At 37.1% G+C, this 27,648-nt stretch overlaps 1 protein-coding gene across 8 annotated transcripts in view; it reads right to left on the minus strand.

The window, feature by feature from the left end:
- LOC116427826 (1-phosphatidylinositol 4,5-bisphosphate phosphodiesterase epsilon-1) overlaps positions 1-27,648 on the minus strand; it is a 115,101-nt gene that overhangs the window by 13,534 nt on the left and 73,919 nt on the right. For all 8 annotated transcript variants that reach the window (XM_076370967.1, XM_076370973.1, XM_076370970.1 and 5 more), the window contains 11 exons: positions 26,456-26,651; positions 19,768-19,983; positions 17,161-17,388; positions 10,236-10,690; positions 6,905-7,181; positions 6,069-6,277; positions 5,118-5,413; positions 4,001-4,227; positions 2,691-2,918; positions 1,484-1,708; positions 772-1,072 (listed from right to left, as the gene is read on the minus strand). In XM_076370967.1, the coding sequence (XP_076227082.1) occupies positions 772-1,072; positions 1,484-1,708; positions 2,691-2,918; positions 4,001-4,227; positions 5,118-5,413; positions 6,069-6,277; positions 6,905-7,181; positions 10,236-10,690; positions 17,161-17,388; positions 19,768-19,983; positions 26,456-26,651 (2,858 nt within the window). The remainder of the gene's footprint in view (positions 1-771; positions 1,073-1,483; positions 1,709-2,690; positions 2,919-4,000; positions 4,228-5,117; positions 5,414-6,068; positions 6,278-6,904; positions 7,182-10,235; positions 10,691-17,160; positions 17,389-19,767; positions 19,984-26,455; positions 26,652-27,648) is intronic.

Raw genomic sequence — 27,648 nt, forward strand, 5'->3', positions numbered from 1 at the left:
GTTATACATTAAACAATCGATTATAATATACTAAAGGATTATTAAGATAATTAATATTAGAGTAATAACAAAGAATTTGTAGAATAATTAATATTAGAGTAATATGAAAGGATTATTAGAGTAATTAATAATATAGCACTACGAACGAATTATTAGAATAATTCGACACAAAGTTTGACTGACTAAAGTTAAATTTAAAAAGAAATGTTCGTAAATCAGCAAGAAAGTAATTTATGAATTACAAAAGAACGTTTACACTTTATATGTGTGTAATATAGATTGTTATTGAATTTGTTAAGCTTTACTAAAAATTTAACAGAATCAATTCGTTTAAACACACTATCACCGGCGAGTAATTGTCTCGAACATTTTAAACATTTACGCGGCAATCAATCGAAGAATTGACACAACTGCAATAGAAATGATGAGCAATTTCATGTTCCCAGTATTTAGGTTAATCCATGGCTTGAAAAAGATTAGGCACCCCGAGTTTAATGCTTCCCAGGATTGTGTCGGATCGCGATTAAACTTTCCACTTCGAATTGTATTAATCTGAGATTATTACTCAGATTCAAATTATTATGTCAAACGGGAAAATGTTGAGAAGTAATTACACAGGAAATTAAACATTTATTCGTAAATTAAAAAGGCGGATGCAAATTGTTTCAATAAATTATTCACAGATATAATATATTCAGAATTTTCCTTTATTGTATGAAATGCAAATTAATTTGGATACATTTAGGAACGTTTGAAATGAAATTGCTTTACCGTCGATATTGTCATCCTCGTCGTCGTCATCTTCGTCGTCATCGTCCTCGCTGAAATATTCAACGACGGAAGCAGCGCTTACGTCAGTACGCATCTGCTTCATAGATGATGCACGATCGGACAGCATCTTTCCGCGGTGACCCAAGGGAGCGTGTGGCAGAGGACCGGCAGGATCCACTATCAGTTTCTTGTTTTTGATCAATATTCGGTGTCGCAACTGCGACGGCGAAGGTAGCTGGGGATCATCGCTGAAATCCGTCTCAAACAGGAATTTTGTTACGAGCTTGTCACCGAAAACCGACTGAAACAAAAAGCAATACAATTTCATCCGACTGTACTCTTCCGTCAGAAACGAAATTTCAAATATCGCTTGCAATTACAAGAGTATGTTCGATTTCTGGATGGAAAATTTCACGAAACTGATACAGCTATATATGAATATTAAAGTAAAAGCAATTTTCTTAATTTCTAGTAATAGTGCATTTGTACAAGAAATATTTCAATATTTATATTCATCAGCCCTTGTAACAATTCCGCGTAAACGAGTGAAATTGATAAATTAAAAGATTTTATGTTACAAATGCAACGTTAACATAAATGTGAATATTCATGTTTCCGGCAAAGCGGAAGAAAATCCTTTCTCTAGAAAACGATCTTCCGGGCAAGACACAATTTACGGAATCTGTGGGCGGACTGGCTGTCGATAACGTACTTGAAAGATTTGGGCCATCCGAGCTTGTTGACTCTGGGAGCAATGATTCTCGATGGAGAGAATCACAGGATATGGGGAACTGACAAAAGCACTTCTGTCAATTGCTTCTACGACCGAGCGAAATGGTATCTTGGTGGTGAAGGTGTGCCCATGGTAAATAACTGGAGACCCATCATCGCCGTCCCAGCAATCGAGTTCTACACAACGACACCCCGTCAGCAGTACCTGCGAAGCGAATTTACTGTCACGTGGTGCATTCTACGACGCATACGGAAACTGCCGTAGAAGTTTCCGCATTACGGGAAAACTTTCCGCCGTTCATACTTCTGGAAGCACGGACGACTGAAATTACTTCAACGCATGCCAAGCGGTTCTTTGCATAATAAATAAATACACAGGAAGGACCTAGTTTTACGTCTCCTCCTTCATCGTAGGACGATATTAAAATATACGCTTTTCATTGTCTTTGCCAAAATTATGATTTCTCGGTGAATATCTTTTTATAACTACCGAGCAGTTAAATTGACTTTTTGAAATTTCTCTATGGAAACTTCAAGAGAGCATCTATCGGGACTTCGATTGATTTATAATTCAATTTGCATATTGGTAAATCAATTTCTTTAATAGTTACTCAGAGAAGTCTGTTATCTATTTAATAATTGCAAAAAAAATCAGGAATGGGTCGTTTTGACCCGAGTTGCAAGGCATTATTTATTTAACACCTTGATTGCCACGAGAATTTTTAGCGGTTAGTATAATATTACGTGATCCTTCGAAACGAAGGCAAATGTTATTGGAATCGATTATTAATAATTTGGTATCATAGTTCTTGAGTTCCACTATTATTTAATTGTTTGACATCAGTTTCCTTCCTGGAATTTTTTTCAAGCATTTTGAAAGCTCCAATCATCGATGACTGGAGCATGTAGTTAATCAACTACATCTTTATACTAAAATTTTAGAGTATACAGTAAACAATTTTGTTTGGCCTTGTATGATAAACCATTAAATTTCAATTTTATAATTTAATATTTATAATATTCTGTTTTATTGAAAACGATGATTGCTTCGGTATTGAATACATTGTTATAATTTTTAAACAATTATTCTAGACTTTATCAGTCATTTCTAGAAAATCAAGCATTGGCTTGATAGAAAACTATTTAGGATTGCATGCATGAATAGATGTACGAGAAATTTTACTAACTTGAGAATAAAGTTGCACCGAAGATTCCCCTTTAAGTTGATGGCCGGTCAGATAAGTGTTATGCGAGCTAGCGATGTAATACTGGGACAATGGCTGTTGCATTTCAATCTCGGACGGTGTCGCGTACTCGTTTGGGAAAGCATAATTGTCCTTGTCCATCATGTACCGTGCAAAGCCCTCGAAAGACAAACTCCATTGTGTACGCAGCGCTGGGTCCGGTTCGTGTCGCTGGAATCAGAGCAAATCGTTCTGGTTGATTGTGCTATCCCCTATCGTCTCCTGCGCGTATTGAAATACGGTTGCACAACTCCGTTTTAATAGCGAAGACGCATCATTGGTAAACGTCCCTAATTTCTAAGTACACCAATGGACATGTTGCATTTAGCACTTTAGACAGGTGGCATTTAAATTAATCGAAACAGATACCGTCAGACTGAACAAAGTGCTGTCTAATGAAAAGATAAAAATTTTAAATTATATATTTGCAGAAATTTTATTTAACCCTTTTTCCTACGATTTGTTTCTCAATTATGATCTATACACCTAGTTTGTTAATCTATTGAAAAGAGACGAAAATTCTTGGCATTTTACATGTTTATGTTTATTTTAAACTATAATAATTGATAATAGAAGAACAATATTTAATTTCAACTGACAAGAATTCAATAATATTTGTGTCTCTTAAATTCTGTTCAACATCTTCACCACGAGTCTAACACGTTATTGTAAGGCAAAGAGTTAAAATTATAAATGTCGATACTGTTTGATGTAGGGTTTATTTAAAATTCATTTTGTTATGAAATGTTTTATTCAAATTTATCGTGAAGTCGGATAAAAGATTTATCGAGGGAAATGGCAAACGTACGCTTTTTATATCACAGCAATTGAGCAGGAATTTTAAGAAAAATATTCACTTGGGTCACTTATGAAATCCGCGCACAGGTTTGAAGCGTGCTCTTAGCAGGCTGTATTTCTCGCCCGGTGTACCGGAAATCGTTTTACGACGCGATCTTAAAGAAACTGATTGGTACATTTTCCAAACCCTTTCATGAAAGTTTTTCACTTAAAGTACTTCGCGATGCAGTTCGAGTGCAAAGAGTTTCGCGCTTCGTAGGTAAGAACTTTTGATTCATTTCAGCTTTCTGCTCACGATTCGGTTTCCGAGAAACAACAAATTGTACTATAGCGTTTCACGCGCAATCGGCTGTGTTTCTACCGAGAAATAAACAAAACTACGAAAAATATTCAGTCTATGAATTATATTTTAATAATTACACTCATGGAATTCAGTGAAGCGAAATTTCTCATACCTTAACCAACGCCTTGACTTCCTCGTCCGTTAACTTCTCCTGTTGCCGTGATTCCAAAAATTTCGTGAACGTTGCCAACGTGATGACCTGTGATTTCGATGTATCAACGCCGGAACAATTGTTGACAATACTGGCGGCTGCCACTGCATCGAAAACTTGTTTCTTCTGCAGATTGCGGCTGGTTTTGTATTCGTGACAGTCGATAGAATTGTTCCGCGTCAGGAGACCTATTGAAACATTTCACTTTTGTTATTCTTAATAATACTGCGATCCAAGTTACTTTTAGCTGGATTTTATCACGTGCATTTCACGAGTTTATTATTCACTATGCATTTATTTTATCCTGTTTACTAATATGAAAAATACAATTGTATCTCCTAGAATTCTACACTTAAATTCAACGGTATTGTATTTAAAAATTGTTGTTCAACACTGCCTATTATATAATTCTACAAAGCGAATTTGAGCACTCTAATGCGCATTCGCAAGCAAAAGGGACAAATATCTCATCGAACAGGATTGCTTTATGAAATGAATAATTATAAACATTTATGTTTCCAAATATAACCCCTCCATTAATATATCAGAAAGAAATTGATTTCCATAATTTTTGATCGAATCTAAAACCGTTATACAAAGAGTTTATTTTCGTAACAATGATTATTCGAAAGAACTTATTCACAGGTTCAATAACGAAATTTCAAATAAACCAATCTTCACAACGCAAATGAAACATTTTATACAATCATTTTCTATAGTGACCTACGTTTATACACATCACAATTTCAAACATTAATCTATTACAAAAGAATCATACTTTTGATCTTTGTACTAGAGCGATACCCTATCGCAATGAGTTTAATCTTTGATATTAAACTGTATTAAAGCTTCTTTAGAATGACTTTTAGCGAAGTTAAAATATAAATATCCGCGGTGTACTTATCGCTTACACGGATCCGTATCTCTCGCTGACCTCCGCATGCAAAACGCAGCGTTTGTCCCAGATACGGGACCCGGTGTCAAGGACTCGGACGTGTCCCGACGCGGGCTAACACGGAGAAAGGTCGCCGAAAACACGAGCGCGGCGTGGGGGTTAGAGAATTACATGGAAACCAACCGATTCGTTGAGGCGTTGCGTCACTGGTCTGTCGTAGCACGGTCGGCCGTATATTGAAGTCGCCCAAAGAACCGTCGCTCTGGCTGCGACAGGTGATCGCCAATTGGCCAAATAGGTCGCGCAAATCCTTTCGGGCTCTTAGGCTGAATGAGCGAAACAGTGCGACGAATTCGACGAAGTTTAACTGGGTATCGTTCATTATGGAACTTGTGCGTGCTTTCACTTGGAAAGGTGTCTCCAATCCACCTGACATGCCGGACCCATTCTTATCCCTGTCCCTGTCGACGCATAACAGGCTACGCGGATTCATTTGGAAATGAAACGGGTGTCATTAGTTTTTCCCGTTTACGAACAGCTGTTATTAGATGTTTCATTATTTCACCGTTGATATAGAGGGTGAGTCGTTTAATCGTGCCACCGATATTTATCTTTTAGGTAAAACAATGTTCGAGGGAACAGTTGTTTGGCATTAACAGAGGGTCGACGAAAATACGGTTGAAATGATTGATATTAAATAGCTTTCGTCTGAAGCATTTTTTTCCTATGTGATAAATGGTTTATAAGCGAACTCGGGTGGCAAGGTTGAATGACTCAACCTCTCTATGTATCTTTATTATACATTATATTTGATTGCAATCGAAAGTTATATTTTATTGAATTGATTCAAATTTGAATACGGTTGCTGCGTAATGTTAATCATTTTCTTTCAGATAATGTCTTCAAGAAATTAATAGATCGCGTTACTGGATATGGCTTATTGGCTTTATATTTAGATTTTGTATTGTTATTAACGAATTTATTAATAGTTTCTCGTTGTTCGGTGAATGATCTTTTGGTACTTCTTCGAATTCATTGAATTACAAATTGTAAAATGGAACTGAGAATTGCGGTTATTATAGATGTAAGAAATCCATGGTATAAGAATTATTTAAGGGGAACAGGGATATTTACCTGTGAAAGCCGGAGTAAGGTAAGTTAGAAGTTATAGTTCGTTGGTATGAACCAGGCGGACTGCGCGGGAGTATTCGATCTCTGCTAGACCGTGGGGATGCTGGTATGATTCTCGTCAGGCTTTCTCTGCTGCCCGTAATCTGGCGAAGTGGGGTGGCTGATAAGCCACTGTCCGAGGACGAGGTCTCATACTGTTTTAGGCTCAAATCCTGTTTTAAACAACGAGTCGCGTATAACATAATGCTAAGTAGCCAACAACACATATCAAACAACAAAAAAGGAATAGAAGTTAGTCCATTTGCATTAACATCGTATATATACGCTCCATTTTGTTGGTCATTATCACAAGAGAAATGAGTGTCACGTTATATTTTCTGTTAGCTAGAAAATAAAAATGAAGAGTGTTATCGGAAATAAAAACAATAATTCTGATTACCACTAATTCTTTTTACTTGCTATAATTTTTCTACTTAAACAAAATTTTGTTTAAATTTAGTAATAAAGGCCTTCTTTCTCATACTCCCTCATCATGCAAATGGGTTAAATGTTGAAACAAACTGACTAATCTTATCATTAAAAACATATAAATTTTTATTAAGATAATTATATTTTTAATTCTCACTAAGGTAATATTAAAATCAGTTCAAATAGAGATAAAGAATCAAGTGAATACATAAATTTAAATATTATTTAAAATGAAGTAAATTAGAATGCAACGAAAGAGATAGGATATAAGATTTCTCAAAGGAAGATATTAATTGCACATGTAAATATTGAATGAATATTTTCCTTTTCATATATAAGAATTAATATCGACAAAGATATAATTTACAAACCTTTGTTAACGCATGAATATTGCTAATGGATTTCGTTTTCTTTGTTTTTCGTTTCCGCAGTGTGCTACTCGTTGGCGAAAGTGTACCGATCGTTTCGGTTGCAGACCAATCACGGCCGCCGAAAGCTCTAATGGCGTCCGCGGTCATCGGCTCCAGGCAGCCTTCCTCGAAATAAAGTTGGAGATACTTCTCTTTTAACCATCGGGATCTACGGTCCGTTAATTGCTGCTGTCGTTTCAGGCCTCGTAAAATCCAGCAGAGACCCATGTACCAAATTCTGAAGCAAATGGCATCGGTGAGATGATATTCGTCCGCGCGATAACAATCTTCGTATAATTTTCATCATCGAAAGCTCGAGGAGGCACGACCATTACGAATGTAGATTGTCACTGAATCAACAAGTGACTCTTAATTATTCCGTGTGACGCCTTCCAGAAGTGCATCGTCATTCGTTAAGAATTCTAACTGAGCATAATATATCAAAACTGCCTACACGAAAGATCGCTGGAATCTTGGGTAAGCAGCGCTTTGAGGATCTCTCGATAGAACAGCAATAAAAGAACTGTTCTATAAAAGATGCCGACTGCGCATTGTGTTCCTAAAGATATTTTGAACAATTTAATGAACAATTTAATATGTTCAGGGATACTTGGAAGGTAATATATTCATCGTTGAATATCATGAGTTTCATCAATTTTGCTTGCAGTGATACTCCGCACGTGATGGCGAAATTGATTGATTTCGTTGTGAAACACTTAGCGTAATATATTAGCGCGTCAAAGCTACTGTATGTTGAAACGACCGGTTGTTAATCATCGTCAAGCCGATGTCAAAATATTCTTCGATAAGTTTTGCACGATGGCAGCTACATTGCTGGCGCTGCAGCTCCTTTCAAGGACTCATCGCTTTAACGCTTTAACAGAAGATTAAAATTCTCAGTTTAACTGTCATTACCGATCTCGTGAATATAAGACATATATTTTTTGGCTATAAGTAAAAGAAAAGAATATAATCTCACAAAAATAAACTCCGTTTTTAAGGAAACTGGATCTGAAAGCTCGCGAACACAGTAAACGAAATTATCTAGCTACTCTGATACTAATTTTGATTTCAACTCCCTGGTACATACTCTGTCACTCAATGATATTCAATTATTAATCTAAAAAATGCATTTCACTTCGATTAATTTACAAAACATGAAAACTCAATCATTCGTTCCAATAAGTTTCTTTCGTTAAAAATAAAATTTCGAAACACCGAAGAAATAATAAAATATGTTTAAATTATAGTACATATTCGTGGACAAACGTGCATTACGCGTGAAATGTATTTTCAAGCTTGAGTTGAGTTAACAAATATCTCTCGATTCCCATCCCGCAGCGGCACCAAACTTTCGGCCGGCAGTGTATATTGTAACGTCAAACTATACCGTCCTTATTGCAGATGTTTTAACTGCACATAACACGTGCATGTGGATGTTAATTGTTGCAATTCTAGCGCGACGTCCATGATTCACAGTGTCAATATTTAACTTCGGCTTGACATATCCAATTACCCCCGCCCCTAATTAACGGGACTTATTTTTATGCGCAGTGTTTGTTTCTCGCGGCCAATAACGACATCATTTGCTGGACCACTTTCATGTACAGATTCGAATGGTATCGATTCTCGCGATAAAAAGAGTATCCTCTTCTCTTTTTCTATCGCGCAGACACAAAGTATCGTGCATTAACGACGACAAGTTTTTCCAACGAGCGGCGAGCCAGTAATTAAATTCTATCGCCTGTGCAAATTACACGGGTGTATCAGCAACCTGATTCCGCCAGTAATTAGATCCATCCGATATCGGTAATTTTTCGCGATTGACAAGCGCTTAATACCGCTGAATCGTTGATTGAACGATAACCAGTAACGCGGAGGAGAGATACTGTCAGCTGGCTTACGAACTCGATTTTCGACAACTATCGTTGAATAGCATCAATCCTATTGCGTGGTATTCAAATCATGAATCAATAATTGGTAGAGGATCCGTATCCACCAAGCATTAAATCGACAGCAGTATGCGGGTCACAGAAACTGATCTAATTGATATCAACAGGGAATGTTGAATATTCAGAAACGACGGGTTCTAGAGTACCACTAAGAATCCCTAAAATCAGAAATCATAGATTTCATGGATTTCTCGTTATTGGAATACTTTATACTGTTATAAAATTGTACAATAAGAAATGTTAGAAAAGAATGGCAAAGGAATCAGATTATTTTGTTCGAAAATTTATCAAGCATGCTTACATTTGTTTAATTGCTATTAGTCTCTGTTCAACGATTTTGAGAAAACGAAGTCTCCAATTAACAAATATCATTTTACACTTATTTTTTATTTTCTCGTATGGAATAAAGCCCGGTCGATTGCATCGCCTGTATTTAGGCATTTGGCCAAGAGCACGTGTGCTGGCCAAATGTTCACGCTCGATTATCTCGACAACGAGGTTTCAAATGAAAAAACTTTATTTTACGTCTGAGATTTATTTTCTTTATGTACAATCACGCCTTTCCCATTTGAACCATGGGTACCTATGTCTACTTTCCAAGAGCAGTTTAAACTCTTTCAGATAAGATAGAATCGCGTAAGAAGCCTCGTCAAGCAAACGATAATGATGACTGCGGAACTTTAAATAAATATAAAAGCTCGTAAAAAGTTCAAAGTTTAGAACTTTATTCTTATTTGAGCAATCTCAGTAAATATAAAATAAAATAAAAACGTGTCAAATTTTATAAAAATTCTCACGTTTCTTTAATCTTCTAAATGACTCAACAACCTATAAATATATAAAGTTTCACAGTCCCATTAACCCTGGAACGGCACTATTTAAATATTTACTTATCTACTTACGTTCTCAGTTGATCATATTAAACTAAATAATAAATAACAATTTGAATAATCCAATACACCACATAAGTTCAAAAAACTATGAATCGCCCAATGAAATCGAATAATCAAAATTCTAGTGTAATAATTAACAATTTGAATGATCCAAGACGTTATTGCTCACGTCTTTTTACTATATAATCTTAATAAAACGGTAATAGCTTAATTAAATCCTATAATCGAGGTTCTACTGTAATAAATAACAATTCAACACTGCTCATTATCAAACTATATAACTTCCGAAAACGTATTAATCACCCATTCAATCGAATAATCAACATTCTACTCTAACAACTAATAGTTTGAATGTTTCAGGACATGTCCATGTAGTCCTCGCAAAGTGTCCGCCTTTCGAGGGTTAACGACTCGAGAGTCATTCGAATGGTTGACTGTTCTACTCACTTGCTGAGGGCAGGGGGGCAAAGCAGAAACATCAGTCGATTGTCCGGCAGACTTGAGCCGTACATGAGGCCGATACACGAGTCGGAGCCCGGTAGCCCGTACCTCTTGCAAATGCTTCGGAGGTCTGTTTCTCTGTCCCGATCGCAGCACCCGATCATAACTTCCTTGACGGAACTGAGATCTAAAAATCCCTCTTCCAGTGTCACGGACGCGCAATCCGACTGTTGTGTTGTATACCTTGCTAGTAAGCCGGTTGGCACCGTGTCCTCTGGGTTAGAGATCGAGAAGTCTCCGGATGAGCCGCTGCCTATCTGAGCCGTCTTTAGCGGGCTCCATGCTGGTTTCTCCCAAACGAACGTGCCGCAAGCGCGATCGACTCGCGCGAATATCAAAGCGGTTCTCGTCGTGCCACCCTCGCTGTCCCAGTGGACCAACGTTGTACCGTGATGTAGCACCTGACGGAAAACTGTGTATTAATAATTGGTCAATGGGACCGTTGGATCGTAGTACATGTGCTGCGATGCCGGCTAAACGAGCTCGTAAACCGAAATTGGTTCAAGAGTTTATTTCGCAGGATTCTACACGGTGACTTCGACGTTGCTTTATTCGTTTTCAACGTGGTGTAAATGGATTGTGTGCCTATAAGTTGGACAATGTTGTGTAGTAGCAATTTTGATGGAATCGAGGGTTGTAGAGTGTTCTGGTGAATGTAGATGTTTTAGTAATTCATTAAGACTGAATAAAATTGAAGTGTGGAGTTAATTATAGTTTGGTTACATTTTCAGATTATTGATTAAACATTCACTCATAGTGATTCCTTTAGTTTGGATTTTCATTTTATGCGGGTAACAGATTTTTGTGAACCAAATTGCGACTGGCAACGTATGAGGTAATAGGACGTAAACCTTCTCGAATCTCGCTGAAGCATCTTCTGCGATGTTATGTATTATCTTTTAGAGCAATAAAGTAAAATATCCTATTCTTGGTTCTTGGTCTGAATACAGCTGAGTGCTTCTGTTTATAACCCCGTCATCGATATTTTATCGATGCCGGTTTTACTGTTGCTCGTGTCATGTATTCAAATCGCTTGAATACAGTCAGTGTTCTAGTCCTATTTTACGTGTGGTAAGTTGCATAAAATATAGTCCCTCATCGAAAATCGATACGTTACATTACGTCGTAGTATAATGTTATTCAAGCTATTTTGGTAATATAGCTGCCGCGCATAGCTTTCACTACGTAGCGACAGTAATATCGAAGTAATCTGTTATTCATGACATAAATGGATTGTATATTAGTATTCTCAGTAATAAAAGCAAATAAATCACGTTAAACGCTGGAGCACTGAACATAATTGCGAACTGTATACATGGAGTAATGTCTTTGCTTATGCTGTAACTTCTGTTAATGTTATAATTGTTGGCAAAGTAATGTAATTTCTCACACACGAATTTTCGATTGATTTGTGTTCAGTAAAATTACGAAATTCATTGTTAATAATAAGATACACCTAGCGTCAAATATTATTAAAATCTGCATTTTGCAGGTCATAAAGTTCCCTAATTTCGCGAACGTTTGTAATCTAACGATAAAGATCTATTTGAGAAACGTATGTGCCCGTTAATATTTGTTACTGTCCCGCTAACTTTCGCACTGTGACTATTTCACTAGTAGAACAATCTCCATTTTAAAAGTACCTTTCCGAAGACATTAATAGTACTATTTAACTTCTACCGGGAACTTCCCTTAACTTTTTCAATATGGCGGCGCTCGAAACTAAAACCGCCCGCTACGTATGAAATCGGGAAAGTTACCGTCATACGGGCCATCCCGTGCCAAATCGATCACTTCTTGCACCCGATGTCAGGAATTCTGATGCAATTGAATTACGATGCATTGCGCGTGAAATTAGAGGTGATTACAGTGTCGCCGTTTCCTCGTTCCAAATTTATTCAAAAAGTTAGAGACCGCAGAATTTGCAACTCCGTTTGAATTTTCATCAGAAATCTACAGAAACTTAATTTATAGCTTAAATTGTATCTCGTCAATTTAATTCTCACTACCGTATACATATACGTTTATACCACACTACATATACACTGCCGATCAAAAGTTTAGAACCATTTGATATGTGAAATATATCAAATAAAATAATAAACATTGTATAATTTCATATTTGACTAATACACATATGTTTCTACTCTTTTATCACGCACACAAATTCTAATAAAACTAGTTTACAAAAAATGGAACTTCTTCTAACCGATGTATTGGCCCCAAACTTTTGCAGACAGTGTATATACATCGCATACATTTATTATACAAATTTCATGTAAATTACATTACAAACGGAACCTAAATTAACTTTTACAAATTGAAAATCATTCAAGAAATAAAAGAGCTATGTTCCATTCTTTCTCATATTGTCCAATAAAATTAAAACGGAAGAGTAATCCACAAGAAACTAATTTCGCCCAATTATAACGTGCAAAATGCAAAAACCAAACTCGCTCGGGTGCTCTGTATCGCGTTACAGTGTCAAGATTAATTTCTTGAAACCCAAGAACATTGTGACGGTAACGTGACCTCGAACAGGTATCGGTGGCATAACATTACCCTTTGCTCGCGTTACATTAAGAACGTATGAAAACGGGAAGGCACATCGCGGCGGTCGCTCCCGTCAACTTGCAAAGTAGATACTTTTAAAGTTTCTTACGGCCCCTTCCGCGCGCGTTCTTTAATTCGTAGTCCGGTTGTTCCGAAAGCCAAGACTCTCAGGGAAGAATGCGCCTTTGAGCAACTAATGCTGGGGGACCAGCTTCACGAAGATTGAATGAGCATTTGCTTAAAAGCGTTTTAAGCCACTGCTCTCTTCGACTCGCTGTCTGAATTCTGTGATACAATTGCTGGCACAGGCCGACTACGGGGCCACGAAAGGCACCAGAACTTTCTTTCCAAAAGTAAATCCGCGGGAGCAACGGGTAATCTGATTTCTGATCGTTTCATGCGCTTTCTGTTCAAGTGATCCCAATTGATTTTTCTGTTCTTGCGCCGCGCGTGACAGTCGATCATCCTCGGGGCAAATATTACGCGTAAAGAGGACGCGGAAAATGAATTTCCGTATAAATATTCACTTTGCGGATTTATTAAAAAAGGAACGGAACAGGTGCTATTTTGCATATATGAATTATTGAAGCACGAAATATGCGAAGATCGGAAAGCTTATACGAATATCGACTACGGAAATAAATTCAAAATGTGGAATGAAGCTTCCTTTGGGAGTTCATTTTTGGAGGGTTCGCGATGTCGATATTTTAATTTGAAATGTTGGCGGTGGTCATTTTACTATGACATTTCTGTTTCGAGGTAATTAATCCGCACGGCAGTTGGCACAAAGAAGCATTCAACCAGCTTCAAAATGAGTTTAAACAGAAGGTATAATATTCAAGCAGAGCGTACATATTAAGAGCGAAGTGGCAGTGTGGCGGCCCATTTCGCCAGATTTAGCCTCACGAACACCGCTCGCGCTGGGAAGCTAAAATTTCTGGCGTACTTATCCCGTGAGATTGAGTTGCGAGAGAAAAATGAATATATTTTGTTGAAACTTGTATGTGATGTGATTTTAACCAGCATTTTCCTTTTAGAAATGACTACGAAATATTTTGATGTGAAAACTATTTAGTCAGATTAAACCAAGTTTCTTATAAATTACCGCGTAACCAGTAAATATTGACTGTGATATAGGAACAATTTTCTGAAATTCATTGTTCTTCTTAATTCTAACTTGGAACTTTTCGTTAGTAAAGGTGTGCAAAGTGTCACGCAACTAGGGCGAGATATATCATTAAAACGGCTGAAGAGGGGAAAAAATGATCTAATAAAATTGCATAATATAAGACCATGCACACTTTCATATGACCCTAATGTACCCTTGTGCATCGATGCATCTAGAAAGCGTTGTTCTTTCTTTTTATTATAGTCGTAAAATTCTAAATGAGCTGATCCATAAAATTCTTTACCCTCTACAATGAATACGTAACAATTATTTATAACATACAAATGATAGAATTACCTAATACAAAACCTTCAATGTACACTCATTACAACATTCTTTCGCGAGGAAAAAAGGCGCATCGATAAGAGCACCTGAAAGTACTTATGAAGTTCCTTGAAAAGGAAAAACTGCAGTTACATATTTCAGTTACACTAATGCACGAGTCTACGGTAGCGAGATAAGAGCGCGAAATATCCAATACCATTTAATTTTAATTTACATTTTTTTTATGTTCGACCATTCAGAGATGAAACGCGTCCCAGGTGCATACGCCATCGCGTGCACGAGGGGTCTTATGCAATATTATCCTTTTTACTATTTTACTGTTTCAGTAAATGTTAGCTTCACTTTATTTTTACGAAAAAATAGGAGGGATAGTGGTAAAACGTATCAATTTCCAGCGGAAAGTTTCCCCTTTCATTGTCGCGTATTAAATCGTTCTCGTAAGGATTCGAAGGATACAGGGGGCCGTAATCGAAGCGCTAATTGAACGGTGGAAAAATCTCGGGGCTCGGCAATTCTGCTGATCGCAATCTATGGGCTATTAAGATCGTTTCAGTGATCTTTGTTCGGTTGCGGTGCACCAAATGGTAGATACTACGGCGCGATGCCGCGGCGAGAGACCACGTTCATCGCGGCCGTGTTTATAAGCCTGATGGAACTTCTAATGCATTTAGAAGAGCTTTTATGCGGTCTCCCCTGAGTGCAGCTAGTGTGGACACTTACGAAAGCACAAGCGGGCCCTGTGTATGCACGTGAAATTATTTATCTTCGTCGGAATGCGAGTATGCTAATTCACGGACAGTCGGCGTCCCTTGCACATTTTATGGCTACAACACCCTTTCTTTTATCTGTGTACTACGGTACTTTTACTTTATGCCACATTCTGCGTTTTTATGCGTCGCAAATGAAATTTATTCATTCGTTTCGGGAAACACTGTGGGACTGTCGCGTTGAACCATTTTTCAGTGAATTTTACCATTCATAATATTCACTTTACGAATGCTTCTTTGAAATTTAATATATATTTGAATTGTACTTGTTTATATGATAGTCGAAGGTGGATTTAATATGTGAAGTAGAATTAATTGTTTACCGATTGTTCCTTAATTTAATTCGAAAGAATTATCTTATTGTTAATCATTTCCCAATAAGAAAAAATTATCAATTTATATCGATGAAGAGAAATATTTAATTACGAGATTCAATTGAATGTCCGTATTATGCTTCCAACTCGATATTCGAAAGCTATAGAAAATACGAAGCTAATACAAAAATACCAACAACTATAATATGAAATATTTTCAAGAGTATCGCGAAAAAGAAACTTCCTGTTTGAACATCCAGTTTTCCCGCAAACAAATAACGTTGCTCGCAGTGCTTTAAAACCGTAAACGCGGAGCACCGAGAACCAACGTGGTATCCAACAACCCTTCGGGTGTAGGTAACCTTACAAATGAAGGGGAAAAGGAGAGAAAATCAAAGAGCACGAACGCTTTTACAACTGACTTGGGAAATAATGTATACGGGTAAAGGAACAATCTCGCGTTTCATGCACACGCGAAATATGCGCCGCGCGTCGAGAGATCGATTGTAACGAACCAGCGAGCTTGTATATTAAAATGCGGTTACGATGGAATTCCCCCTTCTCCGCTGGTTAAACGCGGCCAATTAACAAAAAAGGTACTTCCATCGAAAGGATGACCTGGTTTTCGCTTTTCTGACTATCCTCCCTCGTCTTTCCGACGTCTTTCACCTTTAATCCTTTTCATTTCTAGCTGCCACCCCCTCTTGCTCGTAGATCTCTGCCCCCCATCCTCTATTTCTGCCTCATTCCCTCCCCCCCCCCTCTCTCTCTCTTTTCCCATCCCCGTCCCCGCTACCACGTGAATTTCTATGAGATATACTCAAGGCAGGTAGGCCGGTAAGGCTGGCCCCTTTGAAATCCTTTTGAAGCGTAAGGAAAACTACACTGACGATGCCTTTTATCTTAGCACCACACCACGCCTCGCAACCATGAAAATAGCTGAACCCAGGGATATTAATATTTCTAAATCATTCGGGGGTAAGGTCGTGTCTTTATGCGCATCATCCCCTCTTTTCAAGGCTCGCAACTCGGCTGTTTACGCAGAAACGTTGCCGCGGACAAATACCCGGGATTTAAGCCGGTTTCCAATTTAACCGGTCGCGTTGCACGCGCACTGCTGAGCAGTGATTACAGTTTGTCGGGAACTTTATATTAGTTTATTCGTTCTCCGTGCTAATAAAATGCCCATTCGTGGATCGTTTGATAATTCTTGACACGCGATGAATGACTTTCGTTCGAATTTTCTCATGTCGTATCTTTTCATCGATTCATTAATCTAGGATTGTAAATTTAAACCAGTGGCCTTCGAAACAGAAACTCACTGTTTCATATTCTTAATTACATTAAAACATGTAGCTATATTCTTTATATAGTAAAAATATTTCACATAATATTTATCTTTCCAGTTACAAATCATTATAATTAATATGGATTAATTCAGATTCTTAATTATATTAAAACATGTAGCTACATTCGTCATCCCTTTCTTCCATGAATACTTCGCATATTTATCTTCTCAGTTACTAACCATTACGATTAATCCATATACACGTTAAAATACAAACACAGCCACTAGGGTAGTAGCCTTCCTACAGTACAAACATGCGTGCGAACAGAGACGTACTAACAAGTTGTAAATGGCTAAACTCGGGTGTACGTGTTCGTGCACGGCAGACTTGTGCTGAATCAAAGTCAATTTTCTAAATTAGAAAGTCATGCGGCGCTCTAATTACGGAAATGCCGTTGAAGGTCGGAGACGAATAATGTACAGGGTGGGGCGTTACCTGCAGAAGATGCAAATCCATTCCGGAGTGCGACGCAGCGACGGGGAATAATGCAACTCCATGGTCGATCGGGAGCGGTTGCACCGGTTTGTAGGAATCGAGATCGAGGTGATAGTCGTTCTCGTCGCATTCTTCGACCATGTAGGTTTGCTCGATCGCAGTCGTGTGAATGCTCAGGGTGCGATGAAGCGAACTGGTCGTTGCATCCTTGCCCCGCGCGTGACGATGCTAAACAGAAATGCACCGGCCTCATGAATATTTAGAAACGTTTCGGCACCAGGATGTATTAATTTCGCATTTCTATTTCAGATGATCGACGGAGACATCCCTGGATCCGCCAATACATTCTGTCAGCGGATTATTTACTCCGCACGTGAATTGCGTTGTTCCCCATTATCAGATTATACATTTATAGCCTTTCCGATGATCGAAAATTCAGCGTGGAATATTAGTTCTACGGAGGATATTGATTCAAGCCGAACGAGCGTTTTACTTAATTCTTAGCACTAATCCAACCGAACAGTTAAATTGACTTTTCGAAATTCCTTTATGGCAACTTCGAGGATACTCCTATCGAGACTTTAATTAATTTACAATTTAGTTTGCGTATTACTAAATCAATTTCTTAAATAATTTCTCAATGAAATATTTGTTATCTTTTTAATAATTGCAAAAAGAAGAAGTCAGGAATATGTCAACGGGACGGAAGTTCTGATATAGTAACCAAGTTTCTTCTTAATACACATTTGGAGAAATTTGGAGAAATATATTTTTGTAAGCATCCAATTTGTCGTTTATACCTTAATATTTCCATGGGATATTAAAATAAAACATTTAGAAACAAACTAGACAAAGAAATATTTACAAGAAAAAATATTAAAAGTACAACTCGATAGAGTATTACCGTTTCAAAGCTTCGATATATTAAAGTATTAAACCTAATCATTTGTAATTCGATTAAGAACTAATAATTCATTGACATAAACATACTTTCGATTTATAAAATTCATATATATTTGGAAAATACTAATGTCAGTGTCGAAGAATTATTTCCAGCAACATATCCAGCCATGTTGCTTTTTACACTCATGTTTTGGACTCCAAAACTTCACCAGCTAGATTTACGCGGACATGTTAACCATTCTCACATATCCGAGTGTGAACAACACGTTAGGCACGACTTCGTGTCTACGTTGTGCCAGTACGTCTGTAGGTTTGCGCGTTCTGTCTTTCAAACGTAATAGCGTAGCGGAGTGACAACGGGGGCGAGGCGACTGGAGATAGAGCCGCGGGCAATTCCAACGATGTGGTGGCAATAGCCCTTTAGCTAGCTTGACAGCTCAACTACTTCTGCTTCTAGACAATGGTCCTTGCCATTGTGAAGCACCTAGCAGCGGACTTAGATGGAAGACATTCGGTGATGAGTAGATAAGAAGAGGTTCGTTTGTGAGTTTTTCCTGCGCGGATAATGGGGATCAAGCGTGTGCCTTGGCAACGCGATGAGCAGACTACACACTAACATAAATATATTAATAATTAATTCATTATTACATTATGCATTCTATGCTAATAATGTGTTTCAAAGGATCAATGTGAAAACATTGTAACTGCAGTAGTTTCTATATTCTAGGTAACTATGTGGCTACACGTGCCAGTACATATTATTCAATGTTATATCAGGTATATTAAAGTTCAAAGCCAAATATTTATAGCGAGCGTTTTCCAATGAGAGAAAATAGAAATTTTATGATTGTCTTAGACTAGATTTATTTTTGAACCAATGACATTTAAAATTGATTTCTAATATTGATTTTCTTTGCTCGTATGGATTGCTCTTTTGTTTGTAACATCGTTTATAGTATTTATTATTGAATGATAAGTATTTTTCGGAGATATGAATCCTATTGTCGTACTGTTTTCATAATTGCGACAAAAGTAATCGAAAAGACCGAGTGTCCCCGTCAGAAGGAGACAATGCAAGCGTTATAACACTTTAGCGGGCGTTATCCCGTATACGTGACTTATCATATATACATATTCAGTGGTTATCAGTCGCCGTCACGTCTGCGTGATTTTAATCTTACGTGCAGTATTCCATCGTCCACTAAACTTATCTCACGTTTATTTAAATTCAGGTCTTTGGTCGTATATTTCTCCGGGTAGGTACCTATCTGTGTTCGTGTGTAATATCTTGTAATAGATAATCTAATCGGAATGTAGACAATTTGTAAATAAAAGTACAATTGGACAATGGCAATGCGACTTCATAATGAGTTTTGTATTAACTAAAGAAAATGGTAAATTTTAATTTTTGTATTATTTAATGATGTTAATTAATCTAGTAATATTCACATTGACTTTTTTCGGACTTAATTATACCTCATTCTGCTTATTAATTTGCAATCGCAGAATCTTGAAATTCTTATATAACAATTAAAATGAATTTCTGCTCGTCGTATACTTTTAAAACTCTTACGTAGCCAACGTTTGAATTAAGATTGATATAAATTGAAAATTTTCTAAATATTCAAAATAATTCATTTCCCAATTTTCTCCAAAAAAAAATCGTAATATCAGATATGAGAACGACCAAGGGACTGATTTTACCTTATGAAATTCCGCGACTTTCTCGAGGACTGAGTTTGCATCACGAACTGGAGTACTCTTCTCAGGTTGGTCCAAGGAACTGTTTCTTGAGTTGCATTCCGACGGCGATTCAGCGATAGTCTCGATTTTCGTAAATTGCCTCGCGGACGACACGTTCTCAGGATCGGCATCCCTGTTGCGAGGTGGTTCACGGTAGTCCTTGCTTTCCTCCTGAGGCTGTAAAAAGAATCGTTTTTTTCCACCTCTATTAATACTGTATCACATCAGCTAAAATGGAAACAATTTAATTTTCAAGTATATTGAAGAACTTCAGAATAAGTAAATAAATCATTGAAACGTAAAAAAGAGTATCTAATCATGATATGGTACATCTTTATGAGAAATAAATTCCATTGGTATAATATCCAAATCCTGGAATGACACGAAAGTTCACTTTCATATATGCATGACACAATTCTTCCGCCAAAATTGAAAAAATAATTTCTCCAAAAGTTCTATTTCATTGAATAAATTGTTTCAATGTTGTATCTTGTGCTCATTTAACGAGCCTGTTAATATATTGAAACAATATCGAATTCAATTGTGTTTTATATTTGACTTTGCTACTAGCGTTCGCATCACGCACGAGAGAATAAAGATTCGCAGTTTAGTAATCAGTATAACCTGTGAAAATTGAATTCGTCGAAATCAATGACGCGGAAGAAGGATCTGTCCGTTTGAGCGCTAAGCAAAACGCGAAAGCTGCTTCCATCTTTTTTCTCATTGGCGCTGATAACATTACAGCGCCAGCGCGATGGTCCATTCGCATGATCCTCGGGGAGGATCTTTGCTTAGCCGTTGGCTAAAAGCTCTTGGTGTTCTCGGAACCGTATTAATGTTAATATACGCTGCCGATCCCTGTCCCAGGCAAATAGAATCTCTCGATTTAAGAACGCGGGAGACAGGAATCGAGCTGAAATAAAGGATTCGCCTCGATAGGCTACTTCCCCTTTTTTCCATTTGACGATATTCATTTGGTTGTATGTATTTTACTTGCCCCCTTTTAAAGTTTAAAATTACTTGACCTACAATCGATTTCTGTTCTTGGTTCCTGTTAATATTCTAAGATTGTTATACAAAATTCAACGGTCTATTCAGAAGTGGTCATCGAATTCTTTTTTACTTAAATAAAAATAGTGGAAATGTTGATGTCCTACTTGTTATCTTCTTCAATGTATTTTTTAGTAAATGTGAAGCATAGTAAGATATAAAATTTGAAATATGAATCATTAAAATGTTATAAATATTTCTAGAAACATTTATTTTATGTATTAAGTATAGATACTTAAGTCATGTAAGTATTTGATATCTTAAACTTTGTCTCATTGTGCTTCTTCTAATATTAAAAAATATCACATAGTATAGTTTATAATCGAAACTCCATTTAGAGGTAAAATATTTATATAGGCTAGCTTGTGAATAGAAACATTATTAAAGCTATTTGACAGACTTAGTCGCGCGCACGTATAAATTCACAATGATCAGACATATAGATTCAATAGACGTTGGACGCTGAATGTGATCGGAAACTAAATGGGCTAAAACCAGGATTGATTGAACTGTTTCATGAATCGAGCAAGCCACTTCAGGAGTTGACGAAACTAGCGACTGAGCTGTTTCAAACGTGGTGGTCTGCATAAGTTGCCTAACAAGGAAACTTCGGTAAGCTAAAAACCCAGAACTCTTTCGAAAGTTCGTGGGTTTGTTGAGGACTGCAGTGGAAGTATCACGGAATTTTCTTTAGCCTTTTTGGTTCTTCGGGGCGAAGACAAACTAATGTGGGATTTGCTACTCTTCCGCGCGCTAGGAACCGGTATAATGGTTACGACAGTTGCAAATGAGTTTCTTAAAAAACAACGAAAATTTATGGCTGTCTCGTTTCACGAGTGACTTTATGCCACATGAAGCGAATTAAATAAGTTCCTCGTCAGTGTCACCTAGAGGGAAGCAATACAAAGTCATACAAGTCTGACAATTTGTAATTTGAAAATAAATTTTCAAATAAATTTGCAGTTCAGTGGAAACGAATATTTAACTCATAACGATAAATTCGAATTTGATTCAATTTTAGATAAAGTCTATAAAATATAAAGTTTCAAATTGTACTAGTAGTGTAACTAGTACAGCCAAAATTAGAAGAAAACTCGAATTTATATTTTCTTTGTACTTTATCAATTGCCCGGCAGTCAATGCTATGTATCTTGATGTAGACTGACAATTGAAGACGATCAATCTTTCTCGGCTACTACAGTGTCCACAGCGGTTCGTTTCTTCTGTCTGTACTCCGGTGAAGGATTGCTGGAGTTAAGTGAGAAAGAAAGCGGATGTATATGCAGTATATCAAAAATGAATTGTTTCCGAATAACAGTAAAGAACACAAGGAAATATTTTATTGGTCTGTGAAAAACGATTATTATGATAGATTGTTCTTCCTACTGTGATCTAGTTCTTTCGTTACTGACCACGCAGTACAAAATCCACTTTCGTTGGGTTATTTTGAAGAATCTTTTTAATGTTCATTTTGTATTTACAAACTTTATATGATTAGAAAGCTTTAAAATTATATGATTAGAATTTTATAACTTGTATATCTTCTTGAATAAATTAATCGTACATGATGCAGTTTTAAAAGACATAGGATCAATAAAATATTTTTATAAAATCTATTATATGTATGTTTGATTTAGGAAGCTTGAAATACTGATAAATTATATTTAACTCTAAGAAATTATTGTTTGTACAACGATAATATCGAAGATGCTTTAAGGAGAAATATTATAATACATGTCTGACATTTTGAGACTGGTCGAAATTCGAAGTTGTTAACGAAACTATGGGACGCACTTTGCGCCTGTGGAATTACCTCTAAATCCTTTAGATTTACAACCTTCGTCTGGTATGTTTTCGAGTTGACAAAGCACTTTGTCGAAGGCATTAAGGTCATTGAAACTGAGAATCCCCTCTTGCAGGGATTGGTCGCTGTCACGATAAATTTTATGTTTACGACGGAAGAAAGATATACAGGGTATCTCGCAATTAATAGTACAATGGAGGAGGAGGACACGATTCGACGTGTAAAATTACGTTTTGAAAAGACAATAAAATATCTTCACGTCAAACATCGTTTTCAAGAAAATCTAATTTTGAAGATGGTGATCTTAGTAATTGTATTTAATTAAAAATATTTTATTACTCATGAAATTCACGGTTTATAGATTAAACTGAACTAAAATACTCCACAATCTATTGTTTCGTAAGTTTAATTATCTAAACTTGATACCTTAAAAACATTATTCCTCTCGACTTACAAAAGGATTCTATAATTTTCACCAGGAAATCTTAAGAAAGAAGGTTCCAAGGAGTGTATCCTAATCAAATCACAAAATATTGTTAACAGTAGTTTATTCACTTACCTCGCGTTTAATGCGTTACGTCAGAGTCTGTTTAGAAGATTAGAATATCAATTGTGCTTCAAAGTGAATCATAACTGCTACAATTCTATTATACGAGAACACTGGTCGAAAATGATTAAATTACTGTCTTTCGATTGTCTCTTCCTTTTGTGAAACATACAATTTGATAAGAAACTTCCATTTCTCCCACGACAATGGGTATGGCGTAATCCAGCTTTATTTAGGTTTCGGCTCGATGAAATAAGATTACGAAACTGGCGAATGGGTCTAATTAGGCGATGACCGATAGTCGGAAGATAACAGTCGGAAGCTCGAAGTTTGTCCCGATGGTACCGCCGCCCATTTGCAACGTATAAAGACTTCATTGTAGCGAGTATTCGGCTTAATTACTTTGCGTTATGCTGCGCTGATGAAACATAATAAAATCATTTCCAGGTAAAATATCTCACTGGCCATTACACGTAACGTATGCACGTCGGAAAATTTCATTCGCATTCGAGTGTTATGCAACTCGCGATATCGAGCAGCGGTGTGTATTTAACACGAGGAAAGTTTATTTATTAATTCATTCGCAGCTGGCATTTGCTTGTGGATTCACTTTTCTCAAGTGGATTGTCGCAATTAATAAACTTTCATTCGTAAGCTGATGCTGCACTGTTCTCCTGATAAAATACAGCTGTAAAGAGATTGAATAATCGTGATCCAAGAATAAGACGAAACGGTATAAGCATTTTCTTAAGGGTATTTCTAATACGAATAAATCATTTTCAGTTTACGACAATTTCCTTAAACTAGGTTTACGGACTTGTATTTTACAATTTATTCTGTTGGTTCTAACAACGTGGATATCCATTCATTTGGATCTTGGAAGTTAGGGTTTGAAAATAGACGATTAGAATATATATTCATGAAAATGCATGAATCAAAATCGACATAAACATTTAGCAAATAATGTTTAAAATTCGCGTCAAACTGATACGTTCCGTAAACCTAGTGTTAAGAAAGTGAAAGGTTTTGTAGTTAGTAAATAAATGTTTATTTCTCCCTAACATTGTATTATTCACTAAAATATCTATTCAAGGGAATCACAGATTTGAGTGCTTGGAGTCTTTGAAGCCGACGGTCATTAGCAACAAGAGCAAGTAGTTTCCGCCGGCCTACAACCATCATTGCTGCTGGAGGCCGATAGAAACCCCTAACCTTATTGCCATGTGTATTTCTCCTTCCTCCTCAGTTCTCATCGCTTCGTATTGGAAAGAATCACAGTGGAAGATCAGATTCCTATTTTCCGCTCTACACAAAATAAAAGTACCAACATTCCTTTAATCGATAACAGGTGATTCTTACCTATATCTCCAGGGAAGCAGGTGAGTTACATGTAGTTACGAAACGGTTTCTTCTGGTTTACGTACATGTACTTTGGAAATGGTTTACTTTGAAAATAAACTGTACTTCTTGAACGTATTTCAATGATGAATTATAACTTGGTATAAGCATCGTCAAACAATATTTACGTACTATAAAATAATCATTTTATACAATAGAACCGTCTGACGTGAGTCAAGAATAAACTAGAACGCGAAGCGTCCGAGCAATACAAATTCACAGAGGTCGTAAGAATCCTCGAGAAGTATCCAATAAATTACGATGACGAGCTTCTCAGCGAAACGTCAGTTACATGTATCAAAATAAAACCACCGCTTTCAACGATCCACAACTGTTCAACTTTTCATATTCTCCCGAAAGGGAAATACCTTTAATCTTGCAACCGTTCCGTGGCGAACCGTTAAACAAGGATTTAATAAAAAAATCACAAAGAGCGAGCCAGCGGACTCGCGTTTCCCAGTTTCAATGACTCCGGCGAGGCAGCGCGTTGGTAGCCCATAACGGTGTTTCTTTTTCGTTTTAAAGTGGTCAAACGAAAGGAAAGGGGTCGGTAATTTGAGTAGCTCTCGTATCTCCGGGCAACCTTTGACCCCGTTCGCTGCTCGTATTCCATGGTTCGACGCTTTCGTCAGAGACACGGAGAATGTACGGATTTTATCGAGGAACTTCCTTGGCTGGATGCCAAATCGTACGTGTAGCTCACTGTAAAATCATTCAATCCCGCGGATCCCACTCTTTTCTCCTATTTCCGCTCCTTCCCGCGCGGCGTTCGCGGCTGCATTTGAATAAGTGATAGGAAAACGCCGGCTCGTCGAACATTCGCGCCGCGTGCGAACTGTTCAATGATTGATTCTCATTATTTTTTCCACGAAAACGTAGCGCAACCGCCGTTACCCGCTCCGTCATGTCGGTTTCGAATTCATGGTTCTCTGCGTTAAGGTAGGGCTCGCCAGCTGCTTGTCAGGCTCTATCGAATCAGAATGCAGCTTCGTAGTTTTCCATTTCTTTTTAGCTATCTTGGGATTTTTATGTTCTTCTCTGTGTCTATGTTATAAATACTTTAGAACTGAATTGTATTCTCATAGACGAATATGGAGAAATTAAGATTATATGGAATTGTTCCTCGTTCATTGTTATCGTGAGTGTGTTAAAAATAAAGGGAGACTGAATGAAATTGCAGTCTATCATGCATATTATAATTTCTTGAAGATTTTCGAACTCTGTAGAATTCATAAAGTTCTGCCGTTTATGTTACGTTCCACAAACTAACGAAGGTCCATCTAATTAGTTCGTTTTTGCGAATATAAAATTTATAAATATTGCGATAGAATAATATACTGTTTCTATTTAAAACAATCGAAGCTCAAGAATCTGAATTAACAAATAGATATTGCAATAATGTACTGTAATAATATGCAGGACAGTGGCGATCATTTTGTATTTGAAAAAGAACAGTCGCGCCGCGAGTGTCCATCAGTTTGAAAAATTCGATCGCTTTAAACAGAGACATTCAATTGAAAAAAGCGACGCGCTCCGAGCAATTATTTAATATTTTTTCAGACAGCAGCTTCCGTTTGTGTCGCGGAATTGTGTTTGCACTGTATAAAGCCAATGGATTCGAATTGGCACAGTTTCCGAGAGACGAAACAGCAAATAGAGATTCGTTTACGCCCCGAGATATAAACTTCGCTGGTGAAAATCCACGGTGCACGACAACGCGACACAATAACGGCTAAACAAGGCTTTGTTTTAGCTTCGGAACGTTCGCGGCCGTCGTTAGAATTCCCACAATGATCCACGCGAAGAGTTTCAAGGATCGGCACACACGCAAGTCGAATTTAATGGTTTACCTTGGACTCGGCAGCGATGATGTTCCGCAATTCCTTGAGAAAAGGTCCGAAGAACGGTATCACAGGGCATTCCGGCATTGCCAGTGCGCGGGCGAGCGCGTACTCATATTCAGAAGACAAAAAGGCGGAGGCCAGACTGTCCAAAAGTGGCCGGGGCTCGTTCACAACTTGCCAGAAAAGCTTCAGATTGCTGGATCTGTAAACAAACAACGCGTTCCACATTGTTAGCAGGAATACTTCAAATCTTCGATCGATTTTTTAACACGATTCATACAGCAAAATTCTGAAGTATAATATTTAATGTTAAGTTTCGTATGATGCGTTAATATGTGAAATATTAAAATAAAACAGCCTCTTTCTTTAATTTATGCACGATTTCTCGTTAAGTTAGATTGAAGAAACGTTGACTATATTTCATCAGAAAGTGTGTTGAAGATTTTCGGTAGAAAACTCTTGGAGTGTAAAGGGTTAAAAATACTTGTTTGATCAAACAAAAATAAAGATTTCTCGTTTGTCTTCTTTTATACTATTGACGCTATTAACCGGTCCAATGACCGGTTTTCAAATTCAAGTTAAATGATGTCAAACGTTTTTTAAATTAATTTCATAATTAAGTCAAATGACCGGTTTTCAAAATTAATCTAAAATTCGGCGTCTTCTTTCGTTCATTTAACTTTATATCCATTCCTCTGTTTTCCGATTAATTAGTTTTTCAATTTTCGTCTTTCCTTCTGCTGCTATATCCACGAAGAACAATTGTTCGTCAAACTTATTTACTTTTATTCTGTAGTCAGTTATTTAACTGGTATATATTATTAATTAACAGGATCACCCATCGTCACTCGAGTTTTCAAGATTAACATTAAAGAATTACTTGCTTCAGTGAATATATTACAAACACATTATTCCTAAAGAAATAACACTGCAAAACCCATTAGCCCACATCTAATTTTATTTTCAAATAAACTTGCACTGTGTTTAAAACAATTATCCCTTCGTTATGTTCATTTTAAATAAAACGTGACTGAGCTCTTTTATTTACCATGCGGTATGAGAATCACCTACACTAAAAACCCCAAAGTATTCTAAAAAAAACGAGCTTTGCACCGAGAGTTCCATGGTCCAGCACATGTGACCTTGTCGCTGAGCAAAAATTTCAGCGATCCGTTTGATCGCATAGCTCTCGGAGCCGA

The sequence above is a fragment of the Nomia melanderi genome, chromosome 9, assembly GCF_051020985.1.
Source record: "Nomia melanderi isolate GNS246 chromosome 9, iyNomMela1, whole genome shotgun sequence".
Taxonomy (NCBI): domain Eukaryota; kingdom Metazoa; phylum Arthropoda; class Insecta; order Hymenoptera; family Halictidae; genus Nomia; species Nomia melanderi.